Here is a 20,750-nt window from a genome sequence, read left to right on the forward strand (position 1 = left end):
CCCCTGGGGGCACTGGAGCATGGTGCGGGGAGGTCAGTCCAGAGGCTTGGTGTTTTGCAGCCTTTTCACAAAGGTCGTCAGCACTGGTTTGCAGATCAGTTTGGCAAACCAAGCTCCTCCACTTTTACTGTATAAAGCCATGGTACGCCCACATCTTGAATACTGCGTGCAGTTCTTGTCACCCCATCTCAAAAAAGATATAGTGGAGTTGGAAAAGGTTCAGAGAAGGGCAACTAAAATGATTAGGGGTATGGAACAGCTTCTGAATGGGGAGAGATTAACAAGACTGGGACTTTTCAGCTTGGAAAAGAGACGACTAAGGGGGGATATGATAGAGGTCTATAAAATCTTGACTGATGGGGAGAAAGTGAATAAAGTGTTATTTACTCCTTCTCACAACACAAGAACTAGGGGTCACCCAGTGACATTAATAGGCAGCAGGTTTAAAACAAACAAAAGGAAGTACTTTTTCACACAATGCAGTGTTGAACTTTTTGCCAGGGGATGTTGTGAAGGCCAAAAATTGACTAGGATTCCAATAAGAACTAGATACGTTAATTGTCTATCAATGGCTATTAGCCAGGATGGGCAGGGATGCAACACCATGCTCTGAGTTTCCCTAGCCTCGGTTCACCAGAAGCTGGGAGCGTACAACAGGGAATGGATCACTCGATAATTGCTCTGTTCTGTTCATTCCCTTTGAAGCACCTGGCATTGGCCACTGTTGGAAGTCAGGATACTGGGTAGATGGACCATTGGTCTGACCAAGTATGGCCGTTCTTATGCAAAAAGTAATTATAATAAAAATGTTTAGTACAGAAACTCCCCAAGATGGTGACAATGTGAGATAATGACCTTGGCAAATACATTTTAAAAATCTTGGCCTACTAGGAAATGTATATTTATATCCGTTTCCCAGTCACAAATCTAGCATCCTGGAGCAAAGTCACTAAATCATAGTCCAACAAACAAATGTTCCTTTAATGTGCCCCTCCCTTCTCCCTTGGGGAAAATACTGTACCTCCACTAGGAGAGAGAGAGCGAGAGCGAGAGGAGGAACAAGCTGTTCCTGCTCTGCACTATTGGTTTAGATGGCACAGAAGACATGCTGGGATTCAACGTGGCTCTCAGAAGCCACTAGCAAGCATTCCAGCTGAGGTTAGAGAGAGAGGCACGTCGCGAGCATTGAGTATATTGATCAAAGTCTCCATAGCTCCCATGTGAAGACAGGTAAAATAACATATATTGAATAAAAGCAATTAATCTGCATCCACCATCAAAGTAAAAGGACAGGCAGTGCAGGCTCTCTTGTCCTTACACTTGGGGAGAATGGATGCTGAAGTTCAGTTTGTGGAGCAAACAAAGGATTGGGGCAAGTAATAATGTTCTTGGATTGCTAAAAACTATTTGACCATGGAGGCAATGCCACCTATGGCTCCACCATACAGTAATACGTTGCCCTTTAATGGCCAGTGGGCTACAGAAGTTAAGCCATAGCACAGCCTACCCCAGCTAACAGCATGTATCTGAGTGTAACAGTAGAAGTCTGTGTTTCTGGAGTTGAAGGTGCTCAGGTAATGGTAATGGTACTTACCCTCCTTGTAAAGAGATGAGATCTATGGACAAAAAGTTGTATCTAACAGAGTCAACTATCTTTATACCTGTCTTCCAGATGGGGAAGTTGAGGCATACAGAGGGAAATGCAACTTACTGTCAGTCACACAGCTAATGATTGGCTGAGCTAGGAACAGAATCCAACTCTCCTGCCTCCCTGTCCACCACATCCCGATTCTGTTCCTCATGACCAGCATGGCCGCAGAATCGTTACGAAGACATGTACAACTTTATGGCCCTGCTTGTGGCTAGGTCATCGACAGCCATCACCAATACCCACTCATTTCAGTCGGTGTTGCTGGTACTTTCCAAATTGAGCCCATAAGTAAGGGAACCAGCCAACAGCAACTGGGTAAGGAATGAAGCGTGAGTGTACCAATGTGGAAGGACCTCATCTTGTGTTGCGTAGAAGACCCTCAATTCACAATGAAATCAATGGGAGTCGAGTGCTGCCTTACCACAAGATAATGAATGTTTTGCAGTCTCTTTCTAGAGAGGAAAGATGGTCTTGTATAGCAAAGGTACTCAGCTGAAACTCAGGATGTGTTCAGTTCCTCCATTGACCTACTCTATCACCTTGGGACACTAGCTTCCTGTTTCTCAGCTCCCCAGCTGAAACGTGATCAATCAACCCTTCCTTTTTCTCATTTGTTAGCTAGGTAGTCTGTAATCTCTTACCATGTGTGTACAGGGTCTGGTACAGTCTTGGCTGGGGTCTGGAGGCGTTACCATCATAAATAACAGCTGTAGCACGAAGAAGCTCTAGCTATAATTACTATGTCTGCACCTAGCCTGTGTATTCTTCAGGGATACAACCAGACCTATTTTCAGTGCTGATGATCCCTGGAGGGTAGGGTAGACACAGGAAAACAGCAATTGCCAGACTAGATCAGGCCATCTCATCCCATATCCTGTCTCTGATAGTGGCCAACACCAAATGCTAGAGGAAGGTGCAAGAAACCTTGAAGTGGGCAGATGTGGGATAATCTACCTCCCACATTATGTCTCATCCCAACCAAGACAATTCCTTTTTCTCCAGAAAATTTAAACTTTACAGAAGGGAAAATAAATAGTCACATATTTTAAACATCCTCAAACATACACATAAGGATTCTTAAGTTAAAGCTGGGAATATCTATTACTGGTAAGGTCAGTTCTGTTCCTCCCCATTCATTCTCCTTCATTGCAATAAATCCCGTCAATAAAAGGAAAACTACAGGGATGGCAGTAAATCAGACACAATGCTCAGACTTAAAATCAAATTTATTTAGAGGAAAAAAAAATGACTTTACAAGAGGATGCTGCTGCTAACTAGAAAGGAAGATAAATAAAAGCTTGTTACAAAACCTGATGGTTTCTGGCAAATTACAGAAAAACTGAAGAATTTACAGTCAATAACCTGCTCACTTTTTACATAATTACAAATTAACATACAGCAATTATTGTTTTACCCTATTTTTTAAATTTCATTTTTGCAACGTTTAAACTTTTTTATTTTTATTTATTTTACAGATTCAACATGAAAAAATGCAAAGCATAACCACCCCCCCCAGAACTGGATGCAGAGGTATAGAGTGTTATTATAACGCCCGTCCTCTACATTCTGTGGATTGCTCTAGTGCGTTCCAGATTAGTACAAAATAAACACAAGGCTAAACTTTAACCATAGGCAAACTGAACTGGACATGGATGTTCTGAGTCAGTGTTTATTAACAATAAGGAACAGAGTCAAAAATACATAAGAGTGTGAATGTGATCCGTATGTATAGACTCTTAAAAATACACACAAAGCTTACTGCTGTATGCAAAGCAGCGAACCACACCCCTTTTCCCCTCCAGGCAACGGAAGCAGAATATTTTAGGGCTGAACTTCAATGTCAGTGATGTGCAGGGAAAAGGCAATGAGACCCTAAAAAGTACACTGATAGTGGTCTTCTGATTACTCAAGAGCATGAGAGGTCCAAGACTAAATCAATTCAGCTTGCCTATCTTTAAAACTTAGCGAGATCACTGGATAGAGAACTAATCATGGATCACTGCCCCTTCTGACAAATAAAATAAGAATTACGAGTACTTGGGGATGATTTATTTCATAGGTTAACTTAAATTATTTTAAGTTTACAAACCTGGCCAGCAGGCAGAATAGTTTCCAGAGTTCTGTTTAACAAGGAATGTTATGCTAAGTTTAAAGGGGCAATCAAATCCTTTGTTGCCACCTCTGACCAGTCTTCCCTTGCCCAACTATCCAGCTATCCCAGACAACTCCCATGAGATTTGGCACCCACTACGCTCTCCCTAGCCTGATGTCTTCAAGGCTCTCTGGCATAGTGAACTGGATCAGTGAAAGCTTCAGGGTGTTTTAGGAACCCAAAGAAGATGTGAAGATTACCAGACTCTACAAATACCCATGAAAGAAAATATAAATCAGACCAATCTAAATTTATACCTGTGGTCAGACTTCAAGAGCTGTGTGTAGTGAAAAGCTCCGGCCATCTCAACTGAAAGCAAGTGCTCCCATCCCAGAGATATAGCCTATGAGGTCCATGGATGTACTGTATAGTAAAGAGCTTAGTACAGGGAAATAGCCTCATTGCACTTCACTCATTGGCTATACCCCTTACTCTGGGTTTCTTACTAGAGAAAGAGGAGATAGAAAGTAAGACCTCAATGGAAGTGTTGCTCTTTACACAGCATTCTCCACCCTTGTGAGGGAGGTGATGTCGATGCCAACGCCGTATCTCTAATTTACCCCACGGGAAGCCAATCCCTCCTGCCCCGCCTAACCCTCTGGCAGCATTGCTGCTCTTGATTTTCCTCCAGCGTCACATGTAAGATGAGTCTTCCAGGCTAGGGAGCTGGGCTAGGTTTCCGAAGGAATTAACCAAAAGGCTGAGTAATAGATGAATCCCACAAGGAAAGAGAGGGTACGCTACATTTCCAAGGGGACAGAGGTAAAATTCATACTTTCTGAACTTTGGGCTAAAAAACATAATTTGGAAAGATTCTTTCCCACCACAGCTCCTAAATCTCTTCAAAGTCTAAATTATGCAGACTTCACACTTAAATATTTTGTAACGTCTAACTTCCTTCCCAGATTGTACTAGGGATGGGGAGGGGAAGGAATTCGTCTGATTGTCTCAAAATAACCAAAAAGCAGCAAAGAAGTGACAAGACAGATTCCATTTAAAGCACTTTATGGCGTTGAACAACATAGAAACTTATATATTGAGATGATCACTTCATTTAAAAGATGCTGACATCAAATCCCAGGCAATCGCTTTGATTCTACAGACCGCTTGCTACAGCTGCAGTCTGATCACAGATTGCTGGCGTGGCCAGAAGTTCCCTAATACTGACCACCTGATATATTTCCTGCTGAAATTGCATCCCTCACTATGCTATTCATTGAAGCTCCTTCTACTGTGTACTAACAGTTACCATGCCAAGCCTTGACACAGGCCTAAGGGAGATCTGACTCTCCCATCAATGACAAACTAGCGAAGGGAGCTCAAACTGCAGCTCCTGGCAAATTAATCTTATCCCCGCACCAGTACGGAATTCATGCAGCCACTTCTGAACCGGACTGTCATGCACAGCCGCAACACGATACGTAGTGGGTGACTTTTGAGAGGACCTAGGCCTTAGAAGCCCAGTGGGATGTCAGGTTCGCGCTAAGAACTAAAGTGCACTCAACAAACACGAGTTAGATGCCAAGCATGGAAGTGGAATAAACATAATTCATTAATTAAGGCCAGGAAAGGAAATTAATAAAACATTGGTGCTGCAAAAACTGACCCACTTAACACTACACCTGGGACCGTGCACTAACTGGGTAATGCTGGATAATCTGCAGGGATCAGAGTGGGAATCCATCTCCATGGACGAGTTCCAACCTATCAAGGAAAACTTGAGCAAAATGGATGAAAAATAAAAACCTTCAGTTCCCTAAAAATGAAAGAAAATGGAGGAAAGAGGAAGGCGGGACTACAGGCTTTAATCTAATATAATCAAATCACACAGCAATTTGTATCCTCCAGTGACAAAGGGTTTCTGTTCACCACAGTACAAACACAAATAACTTTGATAACATGGGCAGCCAACCGCTTGGTGAAATACAGACTGAGTTTATACAGTTCATTGAATGCCATTCTATTTACAACAGGACTAGAGAGACAAGCAATTCAGTCATGGTTTCATCCCCACTGCCCCTGGGTGATGTGCCTCTATTCAGGAGTGCTGTTTCATAAGTTCAAGAAGTGCTGGCTTTGGGGAGAAGAGATGTACCACTGGGGCAGAAGAAAGCACTCACACGGGCAAACGCTCCTACAAACTAAATGGAATCCTTCAAAAATATTAGCCAGCTAAGTTCTGTGTACAAATTGGTAACCATGCCATACACTGGATTGGGTTCCAAAATTTCCTTTTAGCACATTCACTTTCACAAGCAGGCGAATATTAGGGCAGAGGTTCTTTAAATTAGCTGTGGCTGTTGTTTTTTCCTATTTCTAAAAATCACACTCCAGCTTTAGGGCATGAACCAATGCCCGCTGAAGCCAATGGAGAGACACCCATTGATTTCCAATGGCAGCGAATGAGGCCCGTACACCAAGAGCAAAATTTGGCTTTTTACCTTGCCTCAAAGAGGTATGGGAATATAGAACACAAACCTGTTTAAACAAGAAAATGGAGGGCCAGCAAGGTTCCAGACAAAAAACACTGCCTCTCTTCCCAAATTTTTGTCTGGCCTGGAGATACTTTGCCTTGAAGGCAGCTCTCCTGCTGGAATCACTTGTACCTAACCGCTCTTCAGGCAGGACACGGGCTGCTATGCAGCACTGAACACACCCTGGTTTTGTGTTATGCAATGACAAAATAAAACCATTGGGTTGATCAAGTTCATCTTTAAAAAAACAAAAGAAAAATAAAAAAATAAAACAAAATAAACTTTTTTCTAAACCAGACCTCTTTCAAATAAACAGAAAGATAAATATTTTTGCAAGCCCAGCTTGCAATTAAGAACAAGCACCAAATAATATTTTAAAAAACAAAACAAAAAGATAACCTCAGAAAACATCTTACTTCTTTTTTTTTGTTTTGTTTTTTGAGCATGAATTGTTTAGAGAGCTTCAAAAGCAAGCAGGCTATTCAGGAGTCCCCCACTGATCGAGACAGACCAATCTAAGCACCCATGTTGCTGTTGCTCATTATTAAAAATGCTAGCACTGAATTCTGAAATCTGCTGCATGTAACTAGCTTGTGAGGCGATATAAAGCAAATCAGAATCAAAATATAGTGCAAAATTTTTTTAAAAAGGAGAATCTGTGGGAAAAGAAATGACCACAACAGCTTCAAACTGCTCAAGGGATTGAAGCGGATAGTGTCTCATGACATTTACAAATCTGCTTAGGTAAATCTCCTGAGGCGTGTGGAAAGAACAATGAATTTGGAAACAATTCAGCTTTGTGCATGTATCTCCCTTGGTCTTCAAACATGACCACCATACTTAGCATTTGTATAACACCTTGCATCATGAATGCATTGGGGGCACATCTGCTAATTCTCACAGGGAATGATTACGATCCCAATTTTGCAGATGGAGAAACTGAGGCAAAGAGCGGCTAAGAGACTTGGACTCAGTGAATCAATGATGGTACCGGAAGCAGGACTCTGGAGCTCCTGACCTGCAATACAGTGTTCAGTCCATTAGGACACACGGTCTCTCCAGTAAGTGTATGTAAGCACACACTACTTGTACATGCATAATTACTGGGCTTTGTGTTCCTTCCTGTTCATCTGCTCACACAAGTTGTTCCCCATCTCAGGTTACAACCTCTGCCATCTCGTCTGAGTGCTCTGGAAATTGCTATGATGTTGCTTTGGGTTAGAAATGAGCTATAGGAGCTGATGGAATCTGGAGAAACAGAAGCCCAGTGATCATACAGGTGGCATCGCTAAGAAACGCCAGGGGAAGGAAACCACAGGCAGTAGGTTCAAAAAAGTGATTCCCAAATGGAAGGTTCTCACAGGTTTTTATGATGGGACAGTGAATTTGTAACAAAAAACAGTGTTGATCCCAAATGACATCTTGCTGGAGAAACGTAATTTGACAAAGAAAGCCTTGCTCGGGAAGAGGAGGGAATAGACTGTAACTCACACAGACACATTAAGAAGCAGTTGTCACTTGAACATGGTATGGCTTCCTGGGATTACTTCACAAGTACAGCATCCTTTTTCCTTTCCGGATCATGTTTTTAACACATCCAAAGACATTCTGTTTGGTGCTGGAAATTGATTAAATTTTAATTCCTCTGCCCCAAAGAAATCCTTGGGAGTAACTTTAGATTGTATTTTTTTTTCCACTGTTGCTGCTGCCTAGTGTTTGGTACCTTTCTGAAATGAAGTATGTAACATACAATGTGCTTGGAAGGGGCATGAGGACCAATAAAGATACACTCTGAGCATTAAGGCTAAGATATTTAATATCTACATGCTCCCTGAAAGTCATCAGGTATCCTTGGGTTGAGCTAAGCTAACCCAGCTTGTCTGTACAGACTGTAAGTATATCCCAGTGGATACACAGACACATACATATATATAGTATATCTATATGCCAGTGTGTACGCACCATTTGCAGAGTCCTGGCCTTTTGCTAAATGCTTGGTTTTGGTTGTATTCCCCAGGAAAGGAGAATTTGGAGGCACAGACCCCTTGGGCCATAGTCTTTCATCCTTTAGCAATAAGAAGAGACTGCGAACATCCATTCCTACTTTCAACCAAGATTTGCACCCGAAGTGGGTGCTGTTTGCAGTGTGGTCAGCCTCTGCAGCCAGAATTCATTAAAAAACCGCAGGACAGAGCCCTTTTCCCACCATCTGCAGCCTTTACAAATGTTTTATTTAACACACAGAGAGCTGGTCGGGTGCAGGAGCCAGGAGTGCAGCAAAATGTGCTGTACAAAGGCTGAGAATGATTGATGTGCAAGGGCGAGCTGCTCATGCTTTGGCCCCCTCAGATGCCTGTACAACTTCTAACACAGTACAGTGGAGAGGGAGGCTCATCCCTGCAGAATTAGGAGCGGACATTCAGCAGAAGATCTCCTCGCCCTCTGGTGGTGCTTCTGATGAATGAGCATCTGGGAAAGGAAAGCCAGCCATGAATAACCAGAAGGAACAGGGAAGGAAAGGGTCTATGTTAAAACAAACAAACACGGCCTACCACCCACTGTACCATTCCCAAGCACAGGACAACCTTTTTGGGTGGCTGACATTTAAAATACACCTTTTAGTTGCGAGACCCACCAGTCCCATGACCGTGTAACTGGTGTGCAGCAAAATTCCTGTGAGTAATCCACCAGCAGCCTCTCATCCCTGAGGTGCTGGGTTCCAATCTTCCCTGGGTCACAAATATGATAGGTTTGAGGCTCACAAGCTAGTCTCCAGTTAATATAAATCCACATGATAAAGTGATACTACTGTATCACTTTACACTGGCAGGTCAGGAGTGATGTGCATCAGCTCAGAGGAGGAGGAGAGGCAACCGGACTAGCAAGGGGTGCTACCGTCAGGAATAAGGTGCACTGACAGAAAAGGGAAGGACTCAAACAGCAGGGGGGCATTGCAAGAGAAGATTTCATGGACATAAGCACAGGTTTCAAAAGTTTTCCTAAGACCTAGCCCTGGCTCCAGGCAGTGTTTACCAGCACCTCCCTTGCATAAACACGGAGATTGCACAAAAGAAGTAGAAAAATATAATGAGAGCCCAAGCTATGAAGCCACCTGGGTTAGGTTGGGAGAAGGGAGCATTGAGTGCCCCCTTGACATCTGCTGACGGGATGCAACCCATCAGGCTTGGTGTCAGCGTAACTCCCATGGCTGCAAAAAAGGTGCTCCCATATTGAAGCCCTGGAGAGCAGCAACAATGCCATATAGAAGAGTGGGGGGGGGGAAGCAGAGAATGTTGTCACGTCTGTTCTCTGCACGCATGGGACAACGCCTCTCCCTCCCAAACACGCAAAATCACCTTCTGCCGGAAAATCCGCTCACGACCTCCGTTTTTCTCCACCCCTCGCTCAGTTATAACCCACCCCTTTGGGCTCCATGGCTCCCTGAGGTAAAACAGCCACAGACTGTTAACCCCTAACGATCTCCTCGGGCCCCATCTGACACTCACCAGCAGGTTGGGAGCGGTGTCCTTTGCCCTTTTTCTTCTTGTCCTTCTTGTCCTTTGGCTTGGATAAACCGAAGAGGCGGGTGGGCTGCTGCACCTCGGCTGCCTTGTTAGTCTGGTTCGTTGCGCTAAGCAAGTGGAAAGTGCCTTTCTCTTTGTGTGTCCTTGAGAGACTGTTCCTTTTGGGCGACACAGACAGTCCTGCGTCAAAGTGCCCCTGTTTGGGTAGGGAAGAACCGTGCTGCATGGAGTCCTCAGCAGTGGGCTGGGAGGAGATCCTCACCGTTTTATCATGGGGATTTGAAACCTGCAAAGAGGAGAACAGAAGTGTTTTACTGGTAGCAGCAGGCAGGGCTCAAAATCATGGGGAGGGTAATATTACCCTGACTGCTGCCAGAGCCAGCCTGTTGCCCGGCATGCCACCTATAACCACCACCCAAAAGTCATCGCCCAGTCAAATGGGCATCCTAACAAAAGCTGCACACCCAGAGGCAGCGCTCTCCGTCCAAGGGGGAAGAGACAAAGATTTTAAAGATGAACCCTTCCACTCCTTTCCAGATACAGGTGGTGGCACCCGACAGGAGAGTCCTCTTTAAAAATCGAGCAAACCCAGGCTCCTTCCCCCTCCCGGGTGCAGACTGTGGTAGAAGCCATGGGAGCTTCCTAGGGAAGAGACTGTTGTAGGATGTACTGATGCATGACGACAAGTGGAATCTTTCTAAGTATAAGAGACAAGGCAAAATATTGTACTGCTTTTCTAGTGTGTCCTCCAGCAACATAACTGAACCCAAGGTAGTTAAAGGGGGGGGGGGGGGGGGTTAAGACATGAATTTCTATCCCTACACGCTCCATCAAACGTCCCTATTAATGGCTTTGACTTGTTCTGGATGATTCCAGCCTCCAAGAAGTTGCTTCCTTTTGATGACCCTGGCATCTTATTGGTCTTCAGCAGTACTTTCTCTCAGGTGTTCCTATAGCACCCCCGGCCAGATTATCTGAGCTTCCTGCAAGTAAGTTACATCTACATGATAATGCATACAACTTCTTTGCAGAATGTGGCATGTTTATCTGCTCTCAAATAGATCACAAGTCATAGGGCCGTGTTCATTATTCAAAATTGCATGAAGAAATTTCAGCCCCTGGGCTGCTCAGGAAACTGGGGGTAGCAAGTATTCCTCTGATTATCTGCTATTCAGAATTTACTGTTGGAGATAAATGGTTGGTCTATTAAGTCACACAGTGCTGTTTCCACTCCCTGAATGCATGACACCACTTACGCTTCAGCCCAAAACAAATTACATTTTGTTATGGAATTAATTCTGTGTCTTAATTAAAGATCTGCTGCAGGCCTGAAATCAGATTTCTGCACATGCCTGTATGAACTACGGCTCACTGAGAAGTGTACACGGTCCCTGCATGCAGCTGTAACTCTGTACAGCTCTGTACAACTCTGTCCCAAGCCCCTCTGCTCTGTTCCCACCCTCGCTTGCTGTGTCGTGTCTATATGCTAGACTGTGAGCTCATGAGAGCAGGGACATGTCCAGCTAGCTGTTTGTTAGGCGCCTTGTTTTCCCCAGGAATTGAAATTAGAGGGAGTGTTCGAATTTACGGGTGTGTGTATGTGTGTGTACGTGAAAATGCCTACATTAGCAACATTGCATAAATAGTTGACTACAGGAGGGGGTACAGGGAAACCACACTTTTGGGTGCTAGTTCACAAATATAAATATAAGGCCTAGCAATGTAGTGGCAAGGCTTAGACTGGGGGAGCTGTTCAGCACCAAACTTGTCACCACCAAGCTGCTTCTGTGAATGCTGAGGGGTGTGGTCAGCCCAACAGCATGTCCCAGGCGAATGGACTGACTGCATATGGAACAAATCTGTGCTTGCCTATACGTTCCTCACAGGTGAGCAAAAACGGTGTGAAAAGGCCAAAGTGAAATGCACCAGTGATTTCCCCAACATCCCTGTATATGCTCTTCCCTGCCATTCGCTATCAGACCAGTGAGGAACGTCTCAAAACAAGCTGGCCAAACACAGATACATTCACAGATGACCCCCACTAGAAAGACAAAAGGCACACTATGATTTCACATACCCAGCAGGATCTGCTAGGAATCTTGATTCAACAACACTCTGAGGAACGGTCTTTTGCCATATGTCTCACCCTGCAGCTTTCTGAGACATAACAGGCAAAACATAGCCCCAAACATCAGGTGCAAAAAGAGATGCCACTGTTAGAAATCAGGCCCCACATATCAGCGTCATAGCTTCTAGATTTCTAGATCTTACATCTAGTCTGACCTCTTGCATCACATGGGCCACGGGCCACAGAACCTCCCCTGGTAATTCCAGTACTGAGCTCATCAATTGTGACCGAACTAGATCATCTCTTTTAGGAAGACACCTTGTCACCCCAGCCATGTGCCCTGCCTGAGAATTCAACTGGGAGCAGGGTGATTACCTGTCTGAGGTCAGGCTCCATCTGCACTGGGGGTAATCGTGACACATCTCTCTTGAGTTGATCCTTCTCCCTTTCCAGTTGTTTCTGTGCTGCGCGCAGCCGCTCCAGATCCATCTGGTAGGCTTCTTTCCTCCGCTTCAGCTCTTCCCTCTCCCTTTCCAGATCCTTGTGCCCCCTCTGTTCCTGCTCCTCTCGCTGGGCCAGCCGCACCTCCCGCTCTGTCAGCTCCTTCTCCCGGGCCTCCCACTCCTTCTCCCTCCTCCGCTTCTCCTCCTGGTGCTGGGCCTGCTGCTTCTGCAGGTTGGCCAGCTCCTGCCGCTGCTTCTCCAGGCTCCGCTGTTTCTCCTGCTCGATCAAGGAGTTTGGCCGGGAGGAGCTCCGTGTCAGAGCTCTCTCACTGAGAACCAGCTTCTGATCCTCAATATAAGTATCCTGCTGCAAGACTACAGCCTGAGGGAGAGGCAAGGACAAAGTTAGTGTAGTGCCTCCCTTCACTGAATGCACAGACATGCAAAACTAACATCATGAGGCATCTCGCAATTGTAATACGGGCGGGAGAAGGGGCGGGGGGGGGGAAGGAGGGGTATTTCATTAATCATTGTTAACCCTTCTCTGAGTCCAGAACCTAGTAATGTTAGTTTATTTGCCCTGATGAATCAGAGGGCCCAGTAGGGCTGGTTTATTTGACGTACTTATTTGTAAGACACAGAGTAGGCCTGACCTGCCAAGCACTTGTAGCCCCTTCTGTCCTGGGCAGCAAGAGAGCAGGCGACAGTAGAGAGTCACTAGGACACTGGACTGGACCCTTCAGTCTCACTATGGATGGGTAATGCAAAGGGAAGGGGGTGGAGGTGAAATGCTGACCTCACCACAGTCAACACTCACTGAGGGGGGCTGCTGTTTGGGAAAGAAGCACGTCAAAGCAGGGTACTATGTTTACGACCGACGTACCTGCAAAGTGCTGAGCAGCTTGTGGAGGTAGGTAATGCTTTGGAGAACGTGCTGCAAGGAAACAAAAGCACAAGAGTGTTGCTGCTATACCTCACTTTACTGTCTGACCACAGGCAAGGCCCATTTTCTTTTCCATTGTAACTCTAGCAACGAGCAGGGCTCTGTGTTTGTCATGGAGGTCGTGGAAGTCCGTTTCTTCTTGTGACCTCCATGACTTCTGCAGCCGTCAGTTTGGTGACCCCAGGGCCACCCACGCCCAGCTGCTGCTGGAGCAACTCTGCAGCCAGCCACTCTGGTGGCTCCGCGGCCAGCTTCTGCTGGAGCGGCCCTGGGGCCAGCCGCACCGGCTGCTGCTCTGGCGGCCCTGGGGACTGCCCGAGCAGCGGCCGATGTGGCTATCCACAGGGACTGCATGAGCAGCTGGGCCCAGGGCATCTGGAGCAGCTGCTTGCCCCCACAGGGTTCCCCACACCTGGCCCCACAGGAATCCCCCCCCGGCAGCTGGTGCCGCAGGCTCCCCCCTCCACCCAAAGATTCAATCAGGAATATTTATGGTATAAGTCATGGACAGGTCATGGGTGATGATTTTTTGTTCCTTGCCCGTGACCTGTCCATGACTTTTACAAAAAATACCCCTGATTAAATCATAGCCTTAGCAATGAGGCTTACAAAGCCAGGCCATTTTATTTAAAGCCACACAGACATTCTTCTACTTCCCCCGACTCTTCCCATGCTCTCTTCCCTGTATTTACTTATCCCAAACAGACGTACTGGTCACAAGTATCTATTTATCCATCCATTTCTCTCGGGCATCTCAGAGACATCTAAGATAATCTCACCCTGGCCTTCCTCAGAGATCAGTGCAGCAACCAGTCATTGAAAGAACCTGACCATGGCATCTGGTGTGCAAATACTCTCACAACAAGGTGCGTGAATCATCCACAGAACCATGGGATTGTTGATACCTCACAGGAATTTGCAGGTTGTTTCTTTAAACTATTTCCTGTAGTGTTAACTGGTTAAAGCGCTAATGATGCTAGGGGAAATGATACAAGGAGGGAAAGGAACTGGCATGAGCTGACCATATTTTCAAATGTGCAGGGAAACAACTGTTAGGGTAAAAATCATAAAAAAGGCCCAGAATGTGTGCCTGTAATGTCTGTTCACAAATGCAAACCCCTGCATTTATGGTGCAGGGAGACTGCAAAATAATGGGCACACAAATGCTGCATGACAATTATTGGAGGCCTTTTGAAAATACAGTCCTAAAGGCAAGCGCTCCAATATCATATACTGGTATAGTGCCAACAGAATGCCTGATGCTTTGGGTGACTTCCCGTATCTCAAAACGCTGGCTAAAGGCTTCTTTGAATCCTGATGAGCATATTGTAATTACTTGTTTAATACAAAAATTCAATTGACAAAAACTGCACTATTTCCAATACTTGTGTAATAAATGTTATTAAGGGAACCTTTGCTCACCGTGATACTTAGCTGCTATTAAAGTTAATTGGGAGTTACCGATGCGTATCAAAGGGAGAATAGAAACCTAATTGCCTCAACTCACTACACCTGCATCATACAATTACACTCATTCTATCTGCAGATGCATGGTAAATACAGTCATGTGCTTTCTAATTGTAATTAAACCTTGATGTCTACAATCAAGGTGTATCCTACAGCTGGCAATTAGATGCCAGTAAGCAAATCCTTAGTCTGAGCATCCAAGCCTAAGTGCACACATAACACAGTGGGTTTAGCTCTCAGTTTACTGTATTTAAGAGTCTTGTTAAACTTTAGCCTCACCTATTGAAAGAAATACACTTGGTACCTAAACTGAAGGGGGGAAAAAACCCACACACCTAAGTCAGGGAGATTGTTCTTACCTCGTTGTTTCTTTTCAACACGAACATCAAATTCGCATTTCCGCCCTGTAAAAAGATCACAGATTTATAAAAAGGCAAATGAGAAATTATAGTAAGTGTCTTTCTAAAAGCAGGATGAAGCACAGACAAACACTCCCGTTTTCCTTTTTGGAAGGGCAGAACTCATGTAGTTTGTAGTAAGTGAAAAATCATTAAATCAAATGTTAATTAGCGATCATTTTGTAGTGATCCACAGCGAGAATGGGTGTGAGGGTATGTTTGGCCTTGGTATTTCAATAATGATGCATAATTAGACATGTTTTACTTGATTTGCAGACAGCTGGCAGATAACCAGTGCCACAGAAGAGTATATTACCCACTAAAATTGTTTTAGGGAGGGAATTTTAAAGGGGAGTTAGAACAAAATTGGTTTGAGCATGTGCCCCCCATTGTTTTTTCCAGGGGGGTGAGTTTTAACTTGTTCTAATATGTCCAGAAATATACTTTTTCAGATTAAAAAAAATACAATCCAAGTGTTAGAAGTGTCAAAGGCCCATGGATGACATTTGACACAAACACAACAATAGTACCTTCTTCAAAATGCTGTCTGATTCTGTTCTCCGAAGATCCTGAGCATCATCACCTTCATCTTTCTCTCCACCTAAAAGAAACACACCAGGTTGGCACAGGTCATTTAGTTTTTCAAACCCCAGATAAAATCCTCAGTCATTAGCAACTGTAAAATGGGGAAAAAGGACTTTAAAAGTGGATGCACGCAGCTGAGCCATGCTCTTCACATATGTATGTTTGCTTCCTATTTGTACCAATAAATATCAGTCATTGCTGACCGTGAGTGGAGAAGAACATAGGTTGGGTTCCAGCTTTGGTTTCAAATAGTATGCTGAAAATTTAGCACGCTGACTTCTGGCTCAACTGTTAGTTTATGGGAATTGAGAGACTTCTGTTTCCATTTCACTAGCATATTTGCTCTGGTCTCCAAGACAAGTTGTTTTAGAACATGTAGTGTGAGTGACAACTATCAAGTCAGATCTTACTACATCAAGCTACGTTTCAATGCTACCCATGCAAACTGGACTTGGAGGACTTAGACCAGGGATCAACAACCCTTGGCATGCGGCCCACCAGGGTAAGCCCCCTGGTGGGCCAGGCTGGTTTGTTTACCTGCTGTATCCACAGGCTCGGGGTTCGCCGCTCCAAGCCAATGGGGGCTGTGGAAAGGGCAGCCAGCACATCCCTTGGCCCACACCGCTTCCCGCAGCCCCCATTGGCCTGGAGTGGCGAAACGTGGCCAGCGGGAGCTGTGATCAGCCGAACCTGCGGACGTAGCAGGTAAACAAACCGGCCCGGCCTGTCAGGGGCTTACCCTAGCGTGTCGCGTACCAAAGGTTGCCGATCCCTGACTTAGACACTAGTAGTGCTGTATGTGTGTGCAAACAGGTAAGTTATTTTTTGTTAACAGTTCACCCACAGCGTCACACATTAGAACCCTGGAATTTTGATCAGGACACTCGATTTATCCACTGGGATCTTTAATTTCCAGCTGGACAGCTCACAAGAGTGTCTCCAATTGAGACATACCACATGAAAAGACCCACCTGTGCCCATGGTACCCCTCTAGTAGTTTTCTTCCATTGATCAAGGTGCTTTACCAACATGGTGTAAGCATCCAACCCTGCTTTGAACAACCTACAGCACACCACATGCAATCTAACCATATCCCCTTCCTGGAGTCTGGCTTTACTGGTAACTCAAACAAACAATAACCAACCCTAAACCGCAGCCTGTGCTATCTATCCAAGCATCCTTTCATTCCTTTGGAGGGTCCTAGGACCTGCCACATCCCGATGAGTCGAAAGAATAGTAAATATGGCAGGCGACCAACTTGGCTTAATGGTGAAATCCTAGCGGATCTTAAACATAAAAAAGAAGCTTACAAGAAGTGGAAGGTTGGACATATGACCAGGGAAGAGTATAAAAATATTGCTCGGGCATGTAGGAATGTTATCAGGAGGGCCAAATCGCACCTGGAGCTGCAGCTAGCCAGAGATGTCAAGAGTAACAAGAAGGGTTTCTTCAGGTATGTTGGCAACAAGAAGAAAGCCAAGGAATGTGTGGGCCCCTTACTGAATGAGGGAGGCAACCTAGTGACAGAGGATGTGGAAAAAGCTAATGTACTCAATGCTTTTTTTGCCTCTGTTTTCACTAACAAGGTCAGCTCCCAGACTGCTGCGCTGGGCATCACAAAATGCGGAAGAGATGGCCAGCCCTCTGTGGAGATAGAGGCGGTTAGGGACTATTTAGAAAAGCTGGACGTGCACAAGTCCATGGGGCCGGACGAGTTGCATCCGAGAGTGCTGAAGGAATTGGCGGCTGTGATTGCAGAGCCACTGGCCATTATCTTTGAAAACTCGTGGCGAACCGGGGAAGTCCCGGATGACTGGAAAAAGGCTAATGTAGCGCCAATCTTTAAAAAAGGGAAGAAGGAAGATCCTGGGAACTACAGGCCAGTCAGCCTCACCTCAGTCCCTGGAAAAATCATGGAGCAGGTCCTCAAAGAATCAATCCTGAAGCACTTGCATGAGAGGAAAGTGATCAGGAACAGCCAGCATGGATTCACCAAGGGAAGGTCATGCCTGACTAATCTAATCGCCTTTTATGATGAGATTACTGGTTCTGTGGATGAAGGGAAAGCAGTGGATGTATTGTTTCTTGACTTTAGCAAAGCTTTTGACACGGTCTCCCACAGTATTCTTGTCAGCAAGTTAAGGAAGTATGGGCTGGATGAATGCACTATAAGGTGGGTAGAAAGCTGGCTAAATTGTCGGGCTCAACGGGTAGTGATCAATGGCTCCATGTCTAGTTGGCAGCCGGTATCAAGTGGAGTGCCCCAAGGGTCGGTCCTGGGGCCAGTTTTATTCAATATCTTCATAAATGATCTGGAGGATGGTGTGGATTGCACTCTCAGCAAATTTGCGGATGATACTAAACTGGGAGGAGTGGTAGATACGCTGGAGGGGAGGGATAGGATACAGAAGGACCTAGACCAATTGGAAGATTGGGCCAAAAGGAATCTGATGAGGTTCAATAAGGATAAGTGCAGGGTCCTGCACTTAGGACGGAAGAACCCAATGCACAGCTACAGACTAGGGACCGAATGGCTAGGCAGCAGTTCTGCAGAAAAGGACCTAGGGGTTACAGTGGACGAAAAGCTGGATATGAGTCAGCAGTGTGCCCTTGTTGCCAAGAAGGCCAATGGCATTTTGGGATGTATAAGTAGGGGCATAGCGAGCAGATCGAGGGACGTGATCGTTCCCCTCTATTCGACATTGGTGAGGCCTCATCTGGAGTACTGTGTGCAGTTTTGGGCCCCACACTTCAAGAAGGATGTGGATAAATTGGAGAGAGTCCAGCGAAGGGCAACAAAAATGATTAGGGGTCTGGAACACATGAGTTATGAGGAGAGGCTGAGGGAGCTGGGATTGTTTAGCCTGCAGAAGAGAAGAATGAGGGGGGATTTGATAGCTGCTTTCAACTACCTGAAAGGGGGTTCCAAAGAGGATGGCTCTAGACTGTTCTCAATGGTAGCAGATGACAGAACGAGGAGTAATGGTCTCAAGTTGCAGTGGGGGAGGTTTAGATTGGATATTAGGAAAAACTTTTTCACTAAGAGGGTGGTGAAACACTGGAATGCGTTACCTAGGGAGGTGGTAGAATCTCCTTCCTTAGAGGTTTTTAAGGTCAGGCTTGACAAAGCCCTGGCTGGGATGATTTAACTGGGAATTGGTCCTGCTTCGAGCAGGGGGTTGGACTAGATGACCTTCTGGGGTCCCTTCCAACCCTGATATTCTATGATTCTATGATTCCTCCATGTAGATGGATAAATGATCATTTACTACTATTTTATAGATAGGGAAATGAAGTTATGAGGCTTGCCCAAGGTCACACAGGGAGTGAGTGGCAGAGTTGGGAATAGAACCCCGGTTTCCTGACACCCACCCATGCGCCTTCTCCAGTACGCCCTACAGTCTCCTCCCAAAGCCTCTTCAAGATCTCTCATTATCTAATTAATGTGAACATATCTCTGCAGAAGCCCAGGAAAGGTAAAGGGTGGGCTAAGCAGCGAACAATTTCACCAGCCCGGCTGGAGGCTGTCCAAATTATTGCTGCACTAAAAAGCAAGGAAGTGCAACCTAAACAAAATCCCTAAGGTTCCCTGGGCCAATGCATTTTTCATTGGTAGGAGAGGACCTGCTGGGAACTTTGTGGCCTTCCAATGGCTAAGAAACTCTTACATACGGCACACAGCAAATTGTTTGGAGCTTAAGCTTAGTAGTGCTGGAACAGAAGGCTGGAAAGGGGGCCGGGGAGTCCAGTGCTGAGACAGCGATGCTAGCATAGCAGAGTTTATGACAGTTGGGGTGGGAGGGTAGGAGAGAGCACACAGGGCTGAGTTCTGGGGAGGGGGGGGAGGGGGGCGGGGTATGGAAATCTCTGGAACCTGCTGTAGACAAACAGTCAGTTGGGAAGCAGTGAACTGTGCTGCCAAACTAAACACTCATTCATTTGGCTGTGGGAGACTAAATCCACTGCGGGATTGACATGATCGATTGCGTTTGGTTTACGTGTGTGTAGAGAGCACAGGGAGGGAGGAGGGAAGGTGGTGTCAGGCCCCAGCTAAGACCTCAGTTTGCTCTCAGGCTGGGAGGTGGGAGCCCACTGGAGATGAGGGAAGGGGGCTGCAGATACAGAAGCATTGAAGCGGAAGTGAAAGAAACAAATACATAATTAAGGCAAAAGTGTCCAAGTACTTTGTGTGTAAAGAAGGAAGGATGGTTTGAGGGGAAAGCACAGGACTAGAAGTCAGGAGAGCTGGCATCTATTCCCTGCTCAGTCCCAGACTTTCAGTAACCTGGGACAAGTCATTCCACCATTATATGCTGTACCTTCTGCATCTGGCAAATGGGTATAGTGATATTTACCAATCTCACAGGGGGGGTTGGGAAGCTAAATTCATTTAGATATATAAGAACTTTCAGTTTCTTGGCCTGTAGCTGCCAACCAGATATAAGGCATTATTAATACATACCTTCATGCATGCACAATGCACAGAGATACTTACACTTGGATGCATTCATCTGATGACTGTCAAATCCTCCAAAAGTTTCTGCTCTTCTAGGAAGGGAGATGGGGCCAACTCCCCCTTCTTGCTCAGAGTTTGGCAGCAGGTCAGCAGCCCCAAGTGCACTCCCTAGACTCCTACTGATCAAGCTTTGCAAATATTCAACTGAAAGGATAAAAAGCCACAGGAAAAAAGGTCCATTAAAAAACATCCTCAGTATTTACTGACTAGCGTGTTGTTGTTTTTTCTGGCTCAGAGGTGTCAGATCAGTAAATGTACACACTTGTTTGTAAAAAAGATTTAATGGGTTAATAGGAGGACCATGATGCAATAAGAGAGGTGCAGGTACTCCACCTGCAAAAATGTCATGGTACATCAGGCCATAACTCAAACACACTGAGTCTTACACATGTGCTTCCCATCACCCTCTTTCCCCTTGGCAAATGTTCTTGGTGTATTCTTGCACAAAGGCAGGATTTCTAACTTCAGTCTGCTGTGTAATTTACCAAGGGAAAGTGGGCTACATCTACTTGTGGATTTTCCAAAAGAC

General features: G+C 45.4%; 1 protein-coding gene across 7 annotated transcripts in view; it reads right to left on the reverse strand.

Moving 5' to 3' along the window:
- Positions 1–2,864: 2,864 nt before the first annotated feature.
- The window catches only part of AKAP13 (A-kinase anchoring protein 13), a 330,780-nt gene continuing 312,894 nt past the window's right edge, over positions 2,865–20,750 (reverse strand). For 6 of the 7 annotated variants that reach the window (XM_073304194.2, XM_073304196.2, XM_073304195.2 and 3 more), the window contains 7 exons: positions 20,201–20,365; positions 15,651–15,721; positions 15,082–15,126; positions 13,196–13,246; positions 12,245–12,694; positions 9,784–10,087; positions 2,865–8,746 (listed from right to left, as the gene is read on the reverse strand). In XM_073304194.2, coding sequence (XP_073160295.1) covers positions 8,697–8,746; positions 9,784–10,087; positions 12,245–12,694; positions 13,196–13,246; positions 15,082–15,126; positions 15,651–15,721; positions 20,201–20,365 — 1,136 coding nt within the window. In that variant the 3' untranslated portion in view covers positions 2,865–8,696. The remainder of the gene's footprint in view (positions 8,747–9,783; positions 10,088–12,244; positions 12,695–13,195; positions 13,247–15,081; positions 15,127–15,650; positions 15,722–20,200; positions 20,366–20,750) is intronic. The other variant, XM_073304201.2, reaches the window with a different exon arrangement.

This window comes from Lepidochelys kempii, chromosome 10 (genome assembly GCF_965140285.1).
Source record: "Lepidochelys kempii isolate rLepKem1 chromosome 10, rLepKem1.hap1, whole genome shotgun sequence".
NCBI lineage: Eukaryota > Metazoa > Chordata > Testudines > Cheloniidae > Lepidochelys > Lepidochelys kempii.